This window comes from Hemiscyllium ocellatum, chromosome 8 (genome assembly GCF_020745735.1).
Source record: "Hemiscyllium ocellatum isolate sHemOce1 chromosome 8, sHemOce1.pat.X.cur, whole genome shotgun sequence".
In the NCBI taxonomy this organism is placed as follows: domain Eukaryota; kingdom Metazoa; phylum Chordata; class Chondrichthyes; order Orectolobiformes; family Hemiscylliidae; genus Hemiscyllium; species Hemiscyllium ocellatum.
Window position 1 is genome coordinate 72,392,136 of NC_083408.1, and position 14,007 is coordinate 72,406,142.

The 14,007-nt window shown below is 39.3% G+C and overlaps 1 protein-coding gene across 1 annotated transcript in view; it reads left to right on the forward strand.

Annotated features, from left to right (window-relative positions):
- map4k5 (mitogen-activated protein kinase kinase kinase kinase 5) overlaps nt 1-14,007 on the forward strand; it is a 184,635-nt gene that overhangs the window by 99,822 nt on the left and 70,806 nt on the right. Inside the window, exons 10-11 of the mRNA XM_060829188.1 lie at nt 6,226-6,288; nt 8,658-8,739. Of these exons, the coding sequence (XP_060685171.1) occupies nt 6,226-6,288; nt 8,658-8,739 (145 nt within the window). The remainder of the gene's footprint in view (nt 1-6,225; nt 6,289-8,657; nt 8,740-14,007) is intronic.

Here is a 14,007-nt window from a genome sequence, read left to right on the forward strand (position 1 = left end):
GCTCAAAAGTAGAAGACAGAGGGTGGTGGCGGAGGGTTGCATTTCAAACTGGAGGCCTGTTACCAGTGGAGTGTCACAAGGCTCAGCGCTAGGTCCACTGCTTTTTGTCATTTATATAAATGATTTGGATGTGAACATAGGAGGTTTGCAGATGACACTAAAATTGGAGGTGTAACGACAGTGAAGAAACTGACCTCCAAGTATAATGGAATCTTGATCAGATAGGCCACTGGGCTGATGAGTGCAGATGGAGTTTACTTTAGATAAATATGAGGTGCTGCATTTTGGAAAAGTATATTAGAGCAGGACTTAATGGTAAGGTCTTGGAGTGTTGCTGAACAAAGAGACCTTGGGATGCAGATTCATGGTTCCTTGAAAGTGGAGTCACAGGGAGACAGGATAATGAAGAAGGCATCTGGTATGCTTTCCTTTATTGGTCAGAGCATTGAGTATAGGAGTTGCCAGGTAATATTATGGCTGTATAGGACATTGGTTAGGCTACTTTTGGAATATTGTGTGCAATTCTGGTTTCCCTCCTAATGGAAGGATGTTGTGAAACTTGGAAAGGTTCAGAAAAGGTTTACAACGATGTTGCCAGGGTTGGAGGATTTGAGCTGTAGGGAGAGGCTGAATAGGCTGGGTCTGCTTTCCCTGGAGCATTGGAGACTGAGAGGTGACCTTATAGAGGTTTAGAAAATCATGAGGGACATGGATAGGGTAAATAGACAAGGTCTTTTCCCTGGGGCAGGAGAGTCCAGAACTAGAGGTCATAGGGTTAGGGTGAGAGGAAAAATTTAAAAGGGACCCGAGGGGCAACTTTTTCACTCAGAGGTGCGTGTATGGAATGAGCTGCCAGAGGAAGTGGTGTAGACTTCTATAATTACAATATGTAAAAGGCATTTGGATGGGTATATGAATAAGAAGGGTTTTAGAGGGTTACTGACCAAGTGTTGGCAAATGGGACTAAATTAGGTTAGGATATCTGGACAGCATGAACGAATTCTACCGAAGGGTCTGTTTCCGTGCTGTGCACCTCTATGACTCCATGTCCTAATCTCCTTCTCACAGCACTTTCTTTTTCAAAGTGGTGTAACAGTAAGACCCTTTGCCATTCTTTTTATTGATTAGGACCTTGACCACGTTGAGATTACTGTTTGTTGGATTTAGCATTCTAGATTCATGGTAGTCTCTTTTTATGTTGGAAAGACCCAGCTCATTGTGTTCACTGAGCCCCTTTATGTAGCCCACTTTTGATTGCTTTTCCAGTTGACTGCCCTGCTTTCTGTTTCACCCTCTGTTCTAGTGAAGCTCAGTAGAGATTTCAGGAGCCGCGCCTTTTCTTTGGACTAGACTTTACAGCAACATTACTGAGTTCAATATTTTCAGATGTTGAATACTGCTGTAGGGAACAGGTTATATAATCATTCAGCTATTGTCGTCATGAGCTTCCAAGAACCAACAATACTGTATCTCATTGCATGTGACAACAAGAAATCAAATGACATCAAATCAATTTTTTGCTTACCATACACTTCGTTTTGCATCATCAACCCACTTGTCATTTATTTGTCTGACACTAATATTCCAATACATCCCAAATTCTCTCTATAAACATTATGTCAGTCAAAACTCTATTGTCCTTGTTTGCAGGCAACTACTATTTCCCTTACCCCTCCTCCCCTCCTCCCCACTCCCACAATGTTTTTACTCACTTATAATGGCTCCTGATTAAGCAGTGCCTTGATTGTAAAATTCTCATCCTTATTTTCTGATTCTTTTATGGCATTAATCATCCGTTTTAATCTTCAGTGACAGTGCTGTAAAATAAGTACTTTTTAAAGTTATGCTCAAAAGACCATGGAGGAGCTGATTGTCTATACAGCTTGCATTTCAGTCTGATTCCTCTTGAGTAAGTGGAGGTTGCCTACAGAAAGGAAAAAGAGCGAACCAGTGTCTCCACTGAACTAAGATATAAATAAACAGTATTTGGAAGACAGACTAACTGCTTCAGTATGTAGTTTAATCCCCAAAACTTTGTAAGATATTTGTGGACCTTTTTGATTGTTCATCTTCATTTTAATTGCTTGACTGTAATCATACATGTGTCAAGACCTAGAGATCAGGAATACCCCTCCCTGTGTCACTTTACCTTCCTCCCCCATTTTCTTCCTTTTAATACAACTCTTTGAAACTTATCTCCAATCAAGCTTTTGGCCATCTGTCCAAATATATACTTCTATCGCTCATTGTATTACTTTGTGTGATAATGTTCCTGTGAAATGTCTCGAGATATTTTATGCTAAAAGTGCTTTTAAATGTGATGAAATCAGTCCTGCCTTTCACGCTGTTTTAGTGTAGATGAGCAGAGAGATCTCGGTGTTCAGGTACACAGATCCTTGAAAGTTGCCACCCAGGTTGACAGGGTTGTTAAGAAGGCATACAGTGTTTTAGCTTTTATTAAGGGAGTGATCGAGTTCCGGAACCATGAGGTTATGCTACAGCTGTACAAAACTGAGGTATGGCCGCACTTGGAGTATTGTGTACAGTTCTGGTCACTGCATTATAAGAAGGATGTGGAAGCTTTGGAAAGGGTGCAGAGGAGATTCACTAGAGTGTTGCCTGGTATGGAGGGAAGGTCTTACGAGGAAATGCTGAGCGACTTGAGGCTGTTTTCGTTAGAGAGAAGAAGGTTGAGAGGTGACTTAATAGAGACATATAAGATAATCAGAGGGTTAGATAAGTGGACAGGGAGAGCCTTTTTCCAAGTATGGTGACGGCAAGCAAAGGGGACATAGCTTTAAATTGAGGGGTGATAGATATAGGACAGATGTCAGACGTAGTTTCTTTCCTCAGAGTAGTAAGGATATGGAATGCTTTGCCTGCAACGGTAGTAGATTCGCCAACTTCAAGTACATTTAAGTCGTAATTGGACAAGCATATGGACGTACATGGAATAATGTAGGATAGATGGGCTTCAGATTGGTATGACAGGTCGGCGCAACATCGAGGGCCGAAGGGCCTGTACTGTGCTGTAACATTCTATGTTCTATGAACTGTTATTTCCTTCTCCACAGATTTTGCTAGACCTGCTCAGTGTTTTCAGCATTTTGATTTTTATAAATCTTAGTTTTTGGCCAAAGGATAAATTTTGATCATGACACCAGGCAAATTCCTTTAATGCTCTTCAAATATTCTCTGGGGTCTTTTACAAATGGCAGAGAGAGATGGCAGAGCATCAGTTTAATAATCCTTTGAATTTGACACGTCTGCAAAATACAGCACACGTGCAGGGCAGCACTTATGCTCCTGCCTGACTCATGTCTAATGAATAGGATTCCTTTCTTTGAAGTTGCTCAGGGATTCAACTGTGATCATAAGTTGAATTGCAGCTAAATCAGTGATTAAAACAAGCTATTGATCCTTGCACACTTTGGCTGCTGAGTATGGTGTTTAAATTGTAATTGTGTAGTACTGACTTCCAAAGTGTTAAACTAATCAATATCTCAGTAAGTTACTATCTCAATTTCTATCATTTTCAAACTTAGTGATTATTGTGCAGCATATGAAAATGCTAATTTTGAGTACTATGGGGAGATAATCTGTTGTTGTTTGACTTGCTTGTTGTTTATTCAATTAATTTCTTCATCCAAAGTACAGACATATGCCTTAATCCAGTAGTAGCAACTTTTCTGTGGACTAGTGAGTCATGTGTTCATACACTTATCCCAAAGACTAATTGCTAGTAGTCCAGATTGGCATTGTCCTTTTTTTTCATTCGTTCATTCGATGGATCAATTCTGGCATTGCTGGCTGGTCCGTTTATTTTCCATCCCTAGTTGTCCTCGAGCTATTGCCTTGAGCCAGTGAAAACCATGGGGGTCATGTGGTGCTGTTAGGAGGGATGTTTCAGGGTTTTGACCCAGTGACAGTGAAGGAACAGTGATTATAGTTCAAAATTAGGGTGGTGAGTGGTTTGCAGGGAAAATGCATGTGATGGTGTCCTCATGCATCTGCCGCCTTTGTCCGTTATGGTAATTGAAGTTACAGATTTTGTTGGTTCTACCAAAATCTCTTGGGAAAGTTATGCACTGCATCTTATTGATGGTACACATTGTTGCTTACGTGCATAGACAGTGGAGGAAGTAAATGTTGAGGGTATTAGATGGGGTACTAATCAAGTGGACTGCTTTGTCCTAGATAGTGCTGAGCTGCTTGACGTTGGAGAATATTCAAACATACTCCTGCCTTGTGTTTTGGAGATAAGTTACTAGTTGCAAAATTCCCAGCATCTAGTTTGGTCATGTAGGCACAGTATATGACTGGTCCAGTCCATTTTCTGGTCAGTGGTAGCCCCAAGGATGTTGATAGTGAGGGATTCCTTGATGGTAATGTCAAGGAACAATAATTTGATTCTCTCATGTTGGAACTAGTTGTTGCCTGGTATTTTGTGTGATGCAAATATCTGATGCCATTTATCAAGTCAACCTGGATGTTGTCAGGGTTTTGCTGTATATGGTCACAAACAAATGAGGGCATACTGCACTTTGGAGGTGCTGTCTTTCATTAAAATGTTAAACTGTGAGACCCTGTTGTCTTCTCAAATGAGCATAAGAGATTCCATGATGTAAATGCTCACATGGATTGGTTGGAAAAATTGTCTCTTTTTTAATGACCTATGAAATGATGATATTGAGAGAGTGAGGGAATTATTTTTAGCTTGATCAATATCAGATAAGAGCATTATCTGGTCAGTTATCTCATTACTTGATTATGGGTTCAAGGATGCAAATTGGCCACTAAGCTTCTCTACACTGCAACAGCATTTCATGAGAGTACTTTGGCCGTCCCAAGCTTCTTTTATAACAAAAGTTTTTTTTCAATTTTACTCTCCTAGAGCTTTACCAACTGTTTTGAAGATGATGAGCAAAGGAAACAATGGCTGAAAGCTGAAAATTTAGATCCACTGGCTGCTTTCAACTAGCCTAGCTCGTGTTTTTTTTTAAATTGTCAATCTTTTATTGTCAAAATTTGTACAGTTAATAGTGTATTAAATTACATTGGTTGCATCACCAATAGGATGGTTGTATCCAAACTCATATGCATTTCTTTTAATTTCTGAATGAGAATAAAGAGTGAAAGGCTTGAAAATAGTTTGTTTTTGCAGCTGATGTCCAGGGCCAGGTAACACAATGGATTAAGAGATAGGTCAAAAAAGAAAAGCATACCGTTTAAGAGTTGAGAGAATGTTCTTATGTTGGCGAGTTGGGAATGGTGTCCACCAGCGGCTCCTGCTATCAGACCATTATTGCTCATTATACGCGTGATTTAGATGCAACAATTGGTCCAAGTTTTAGATAATGCCAAAGTTGCAGGTCTTACTAACCAAATGTATGCTGAAGTAAATAACAAGTAACATTCAATATAGCAAAGCATAAGGTGGCTGTTTGATGCCACTTAGCCTCTGAAAGATATAAAGCAAATTCATGTAAATAAGCAAATAGATCTGATAATGCAGAAATGTAAATGGTTCAAAGTTGAAAATGCTACAGAGATTGACCAGAGTACTGGGCTGTGTTTTGGAGGTGCTATCTTTCATTTAAAATGTTAAACTGAGACCCTGTTATCTAAACCACAACATGAACACTACATGCTGATATGGTCTCCACATCACAAGAGGATATTATATACTAGAGAAAATGTAGGGAGTAAAATTATAAGGGTTTTACCAGAACTTAGAGGACACAACTACCTGGAAAGATTGAATAGGTTGGCAATGTTTTGTCTGAGAAATAGACTGAAGTGGTCTTTGGGGTGATTGAGAATAAGTTGAGTGCATCTTGAGAAATTGTTTCCACTTGTGGAACACGACAGTAAAGGAGGTATGAATAGCTGCAAGCTGAACAAACATGGAATTTAGAATATCTTTTTACACAGTGAGAATTTGAAATTTGTTGCACAGATAAGCCAGTAGAATTATTGCACTTGAGGAAAAAAGGCTAAATGTGTTCATGAGAGCTCAAGGAATAGAGGCATGCAAGATCATATTGGAAAGAGGTCATTGAAATGGCAGTTAAGTTGCTTATAAATGCTGGCATATCACAGATGGTTTAATGGCCTGTTTATCTTACCTTCTATGTAACAAATACAAGTTTTTGGAACATTGAATTATAAACTTTGCAAATTGTTTTCTTACAAATACATTTTGATTCATGTTTCTACCTATAGGGCGTTATTCTTAATGAGCAAAAGTGGATTTCAACCACCCAAGTTAAAAGACAAAATAAAATGGTGGGTATATGCAGCTTCTATGGAAACTTATGTTGTTTGAAAATCGATATTGAGGAGTCAATTGAAGTGAATTCAGATTTAACTCACTAAAGAGGAGTACAAATGAAGGAGGTGGCTGGTTTGGCCCATCCTAGTTCTAAATGGTCAACATTCTGCTACAATTGCTCCATTGCAATATCCAATCATTTAATAAATGATTTCCAGGACTTTGGCCTTCACTTTGTCTTTGAGTCCATAATAATTAATGATCATTTCAGTATGACGAGGAGCTTCAAGATTGAATCGAAATGTTATTTTTACTCATTTGGACTAGTTGCTTTGTCTGATACTTACAAAATTTTAAAAAGTTAAATTGTTCATTGCTTAAAACAAGAGCTTTTAACCGCCATACTTCTGGGATTCCCCTCCCATGTTAGACATATTTTGGAGACTCTTGGTTCGCAGCATGATTTAGAAGTGCTGGTGTTGGGCTGGAGTGGACAAAGTTAAAAGCCTCAATACCAGGTTATAGTCCACCAGGTTTATTTGGAAGCGCTATCTTTCAAGGTGCTGACTCTTCATCAGGTGGTTGCGGAGCATGACCATACGACACAGAATTTATAGCAAAAGGGTTACAGTGTCATAGAGTTGTAATGATATGTTAAACAACTTTTGTTTAAAAATCACACAACACCAGGTTATAGTTCTTAAACAAATTTATATTAAGTCTTTTATCTTTTAGAATGGGATATGGTGGTTTAGATTCTTTAATATATAAATCCCAGAATTATATTCTCAAGGTGGCGCCAGCTCACTAATAGGTGCCGTCTCAGCACAGAAAATGCATTAAATGTGTAAAGGTAAAGTCTGTACCAATGTTGAGTCAATTCTATTTCTAAAGTTGGGCGTACAGAATTTTACATGGATTTTTGCAGATTTTGAGCAAAATCATGTAATTCTGTAAATACAAATTCACCTCAAACTTTTATGTCAGTGCATGCAGGAGACACAGTGGGTCTATATGTATGTATGTGCGTGTGTGTAAGCTTGGTCAAGTATGTGTGTGAGTGTGATGGCGTATAAGCCTGTAGGGGTGTGTGTGTGTATGTGTGAGAGAGAGCTTGTGTATGAGAGAGGGTCTGCGTGAGTCAGGAGTATGTAGGGTGTGTGTGTGTGAGTGAGAGAGAGAGTATAGTGCACTGGGTCACCTGGAGTGTGACATGAACCCAAGGTCCCAGTTGAGGCCTTCCCCATGGGTATCCAACTTGGCTATCAGCCTCTGCTCAGCCAGTATGTGTTGTTGCATGTCCCGAAATCCTTGGAGGATGGTCACCCGGAGGTGCAAGGCCGAATGTCCTGGACCACTGAAGTGTTCTCCGTTTGGGAGGGAACAGTCTTGTTTGGTGATCGTTGCACGCTGTCCATTCATCCATTGTCTTAATGTCTGTTCAGTCTCGCCAATGTACCAAGCCTCAGGGCATCCCTGCCTGCAGCATGTGAGATAGACAACGTTGGACGAGTCACATCAGATACCTGTCGCATATATGGTGGTATCCATGTCGACACTCTAACATGTCTTGCAGCAAATACTGTGACAGGGTTGTGTGCACTCTCGCGCTGACTTGCACACACTCCTATATACACTCACGCAGACCCTCTTTCATACACACGCATGCACCCCCCATGCACGCACCCTCTCGCAGGCTTATATCTCATCACACTCCTACACATACTTTACCAAGCTTATACACAATCTTTCACATGCACTCACACCCACACACTTACTCTGTTTCTCCTGCATGCGCACGCATATATGTTTATGAGGTGAATTCGTATTTGCAGAATTACATTTTGTTTTGCTCAAAAACTGCATGAATCCTTGTGAGATTCTGTGTGCCCCACTTTACAAATTGAATTAACTCAACATTGGTACAGATATTACCTTCACACATTTAATACATTATCAGAGCTGGGATGACACCTATTATTAGATAAGCTTTCTCCTTTTGTGACTTGAAAGTCCAAGCTTTTTCAGACTTTGGTCGTAATTAGACCTTTTAAGACAGGGAATCAGACTAATGACTCTTCGTGAAATTGTTTCCAATGGCTAATTAATTTGCTGCCCAAAACTCAACACAGTGCTTGTGGTGTGAATTGATTTGAGGAATTTTATTTTGATAACTTATCACATAGTAAAGATGATAGAACTGCAAATGTGTATGTCAAGCATTATAATCCTGTTTAGCTATGCAAGTAACAATTAAAACCCAGTTGCAATTAAAGAGCATCACAAGGCAACAATTGTCACTACTGTTGAAATTATTATTGAAAATGGTTGGATTTGTTTTTCACAAACAGCTGTAATATCCAAGTTCACTCTTTCTTTTTAGGAGCACAACATTCCATAGTTTTCTCAAAGTAGCATTGACAAAAAATCCAAAGAAAAGACCAACAGCGGAAAAGCTGCTGACTGTAAGTAAATTTTAGCTTTAGGATGAGAGTTAACGTTGATTGCAATGAGAATCTATATTTCCGGACCAATGGAAATACGCCTATTTATATGGGTTACCTGCATATTTTAAACAATGCCATATTTATCCACCTACAATGAAATGACATCTACCAATTTCTCCTTCAGAGTTTGGATGACTGGTTGTCAAGGTAGAGCTTTCTTCCAGATTATCAGTGATGCTTTAATTTAATAGGCTTGATTGAGCTGTTTATTCCTTTTTCTGACTTTATGGAATATGCCACTTTATTGATCTAAAGTACTTCATATTGATTATCTGTGAATGTATTTAGTTAAGACTGAAATAAAGGCAAGAACTGCAGATGCTGGAAACCTGAAACAGAAACAAATTATTGGAAAATCTCAGCAGGTCTGGCAGCATTTGTGGAGAGAAAGCAAAATTAATGGTTCAGGTCCAGTGAACCATCATAGGAATGTTGTTTGTTTTGTTTTTGCTTTAATTAAGGTGTTTGTGATCAAGTGAGGTCATTGACAAATTGGTGAAAATAAGCAAATCTATGGACAACATTTGGAATGTGGGTTACAGCAAAACATGGCCTCATAGCTGTATTCTCATCATCTCTGCCAATTGACCAAGGATCCTCCCTTTCTCTTGCTTTGAGTATGAGGAGATGGTGATTAGATGGATTAGGAAGTTAGGGAGTAAAGGGATTGAAATACTAGGTTTAGACAAGAGTGAAAGATACAATCAGGGATGTCTAAGGTGAGGCAGCGTTCTCTTGATTTGATGTTAAATTGGTTAACATACTTATCTTCTAAATATGAATATATAAGTCCGTGGATCACTGTTGTAGCAGTATTCAGTGTTCGTAGGAAAATGGGACATCATATGATCTTATCTGTTTACCAATGTTCATATTAACTGTCAATTGTGATCGTGAATGTGGTTATGATTTGTAATAATCACAATCAAGTAGCAGATCATTAACACAGTTCTTAACACAATCCATCCAAATAATTGAAAGTAGAACTCAAGCATTTCCGCTTTGAATCCTTCATCCACCAAGAACTCAATAAACATCACACAAAAATTAATTACAATGATTTATAGAAAAGTATAAAATGGCTTGCATTTCCTCTGTAGCAATGACATTTGAACAATCTGTTCTTTTGTAGGAGTGACTTGGGACTTTTACTTCTACCTAATTAAACAGTTGTGATCTATTTAATGCCTCTTGCCAGCAACAGTTAATGCATGTGACATTGTTACCCTGGGTTGCGCACTTTAATTCCTGGAGGACTTAAACTCAGAGCCTCTTCATTTCGATGACACTGCAACTTTAAAAAAAAAAGCCAAAACATTGGAGTTAGTGGAGAATTTTAAAAGAATTAAACAAGGTATGAAATCCTAAGGAGGATAAGATGCATGAGAGTAAAGGGTAGCATTCAGTAATGAGAAACCTAGAGTTGAAAGTGGATGAGCAGCTGGAAATATAGCAATGGTGACAGGAATGGAGAATTATAAATTTTACACTTTCTTTCCAAGAAGAGAGCAAGAATTAACTCCTTAACTATATGCCGATCAGCTTAACCTTTTTGGTAGGAAAGATTTTAGGAATGATTATCTGGGCATACAAACAACTGTTAGTTGTGTTCCACCTTAAATAGATATCCAAATCAAATCAACCTTCCAAACCTCGAAGACCCTCAGAAGCTATTTTGTGTTTTAAGCAAAAAACTTAACAATTTAGTAGCAACATGATAACATTAGCAGACAAAAAAAACAAGTAATTTAACCCAAACCTTTGTTTTCAGCCTTATACACACAAAAGACACAGACAAACAAACGGGATAAATAGAAGAAAATAATTGGGTAGATTAGTTGTGATTTTTGCAGTGCATTGGTCCACAAGTGTAGACAATGATTTCTTAGTTGATTTTCTGAAGAAATTAATCATGGTGACCTTAACAGTTCATTCATAATTTAGTTTTCAGTTCATTGAACTTCTAAGATCTGTTTATTGGAAGTTAGGAAGCTTTCAAATTTTCATGCTGTCATATCAACAGCTAGATACCTCCTTCAGAGAAAGCATAGTCTAAAGCACAATCTAAACTCTAACCATTCCCTGACAGAGTGACTGTCTTCTCTACTAGGTTCGAGTTACCTTTCAGTATCTGCCGTTTGCTTGAGCACAAGGTCTTTTCCAGACTTGTTCGAACTAATTCCTAGGTACTGACCTTACTAATGGCCAACATTTGCAATCTGTTCAAGCATAATACTCTTCCCCAGTGAAACATCTACAGAACCTTTTGATCAGAAAGTAACCTACAATTGACTTCCAGGCTTGGCCTCCCGAATAAGCAAAGGTTATTTGGTTTCTTTTTTAATGCAAGTTGTTGCCCAGAATCCAAATGTCATCCTTGACTTCCAGTTCACAGCTCCAAACCAAAATTGATAACAGAATATAATAAAAATAATCAAAAATCAAGAGCTGTAACACATGCAGAATTTCAGCAAAGAGGTAGCGCCTATTCTGACAAGTCCTGATGAACCTATCCCAATAGTCACTGCATCATAGGTCAGATTGGTTTTCCTTCTTGTGAATCCAAGGAAAGCGATGGGACCAGACAGAGTACCAAGCCATGCACTCAGCATGCGCAGATCAACTGGCGGAGGTCTTCTCTGTCATCTTCAACCTCTCTCTGCAGCAGGCCATTGTTCCTGCCTGTTTCAAAAGAGCCAACATCATCCCTGTGCCTAAGATGGCTCATTAGCAGGTCTCAATGATTACCACCCAGTGGCCCTAACTTTGGTGGTCATGAAGTGCTTTGAAAGGCTGGTCATGGCATTCATCAACTCCAGCCTCCCCACTCCTCTTGACCCACTCCAATTTTCCTATCTGATCAACAGATCCATATCAGATACCATATCACTTGCCCTTCATTTCTCCCTAGAACATCTTGACACCAAGAACAGCTGCATAAGAATCCTACTCATTGACTACAGTTTAGCTTTCAACACTATTACTCCTTCAAGACTGATTACTAAACTTGGTGAACTTGAACTAAGCACCACTCTCTAACTGGATCCTCAGTTTCCTGACCCACAGGCCGCAATCAGTGAAGATTGGGGACAGTATTTCACCTTCACTAACACTCAACATGGACCCCCTAGGGGTGCATACTCAGCCCCTTTCTGTACTCACTGTATACCCATGACTGCATCGCCAAATACCAGACTAATGCCTTTTACAAGTTCACTGATGACACCACCATAGTCGGTCAAATCTCAGTTGACAACAAAACGGATTACAGACAGGAGATGGAAGACCTGGAAAAATGTAGCACTGAGAACAACCTATCTCTCAATGTAAAACCAAGGAACTCATTATTGATTTTGGCGGGATGTTACTCATGCCGCCCACACATTAAACAGCACAGAGGTGGAACGAGTGGAGAGTGTCCAGCTCCTGGGATTGGTCATCCACAACAAGCTTTCTTGGACTCTTCATGTGGATGTACTGGTTACAAAGGCCCAACAAAGTCTCCTCTTCCTCAGGCAGCTGAGGAAATTTGACATGACGGCGAATACCCTTGCCAACCTTTATAGGTGTGCCATTGAGACCATTCTGTCTGGATATATCACTACCTGGTATGGCAATTGTAACATTTTAAGATTGGAGGTGGTTACAGAGAGTGGTGAACTCAGCCCGGACAATCACTAAGGCCAACCTCCCATCTATAAAATCCATGTACCAGGCTGTCAAGGAAGGGCTGCCAGCATTCTCAAAGGTCCATCCCACCCTGGCAATGTTTTTCTACAACCTTTACTATCGGAGAGAAGGTACAGAAGCCTGAACATGTGCACCAGCCGGTTTTGGAACAGTTTGTTGTTAGAATACTGAATAGACTCTCAAATTCTGAACATTTATCTGTACCTGTGCTTTTGATTTTGCTGCTGTTTACCTATTATTTAATTAACTATGCTACTTAACTCTGTGATCTGCCTGTATTGCTTGCAAGACAAAGCTCTTCACTGTGCCTCTGTATACGTGACATTCAATTTGTATAAATGTCTAAGCTATGGAAACCAGTACGGACTTGTTGAGAACAATTTGTGTTTAACTAGATTGAGTTTTTGATGAATTAACAAGGTTGATTAACTACCGAACAGCATTTGAACTGCCACATTGACTGGCTTGTTAGCAAAGTTGAAGCCTATGGGATAAGAGAGAGACAGCAGCAAATTGGATGTGAAATTGTCTGGGTAATGCGTATAACAGTCGTGCACAATTGTCTATTGGATTGGAATAAAGTGTGTTTTGAAGTTTCCTTGGTTCAGTATTCTAATCTGTGATGTTGTTCAGTGTCAAATATCTTGCACTTTCAGAGAATAATTTCAAAATTTGCCAATTACATCTAATTTGGGAATGTTGTGAACTGTGAGGAGAATAACGATACTTACGGCATAGACAAGCTGTGTTTCTTTCTATTTAGCCCACTACACTCTACACTGTCACACATTCATACACATGGGCACATACACGCACTCTCACACAAAAACACTTTCACAGACTCACTCACCCTCTGTCGCTCTCTCTTTCTCCTACCCCCATTCTTTCTTTCTCTCTCTCTCTCTCTCTCTCTCTCTCTCTCTCTCTCTCTCTCTCTCTCTCTCATGCAAACACACGCTCTTCCCTCTTCTCCCTCCCCCACACCCCCACCCTCCCCAAATGCATACACGTACACATATAAATTCTTGGGTGAATTTGCAGGTACATTCTATTTTGTTCAAAAAGTGCACAATCTGTAAATAGTCAGTTGGTCAGTTATAAATTCCTATTTTTTTAAAGAAAATCAATCTGCTTCCAGGATGAAATACAACCATATGGCCTCGCACCTAAGATGTCACCTTTATTCTGATAAAACCTGATGTTATCTTGGGGCAGTGATTTACATGTTGTTCAATTGAAACCTATACCTGAAGTCTAACTGATTCAAGACATAACGGCCATCTTGGTTTGTTCAATACATTCACATAAGTTGTCTGATCCTTTTGATATTTTACTATAAATCCTGCGTCTAATGTATTCTCTCTCACTAGCTGCCTAAGGAATGAGCACGTCTCTGAAAGCTAGCGGTTTCAAATAAACTTGTTGGATTATGACCCGGTGTTGTGATTTTTGACTTATATAGAAGCAAGAAGAGACAAAAAGAGTACAGTTTGAAAGTGGTGCATGAGTAGAAAGACTTGAGGCTATAAATTATTG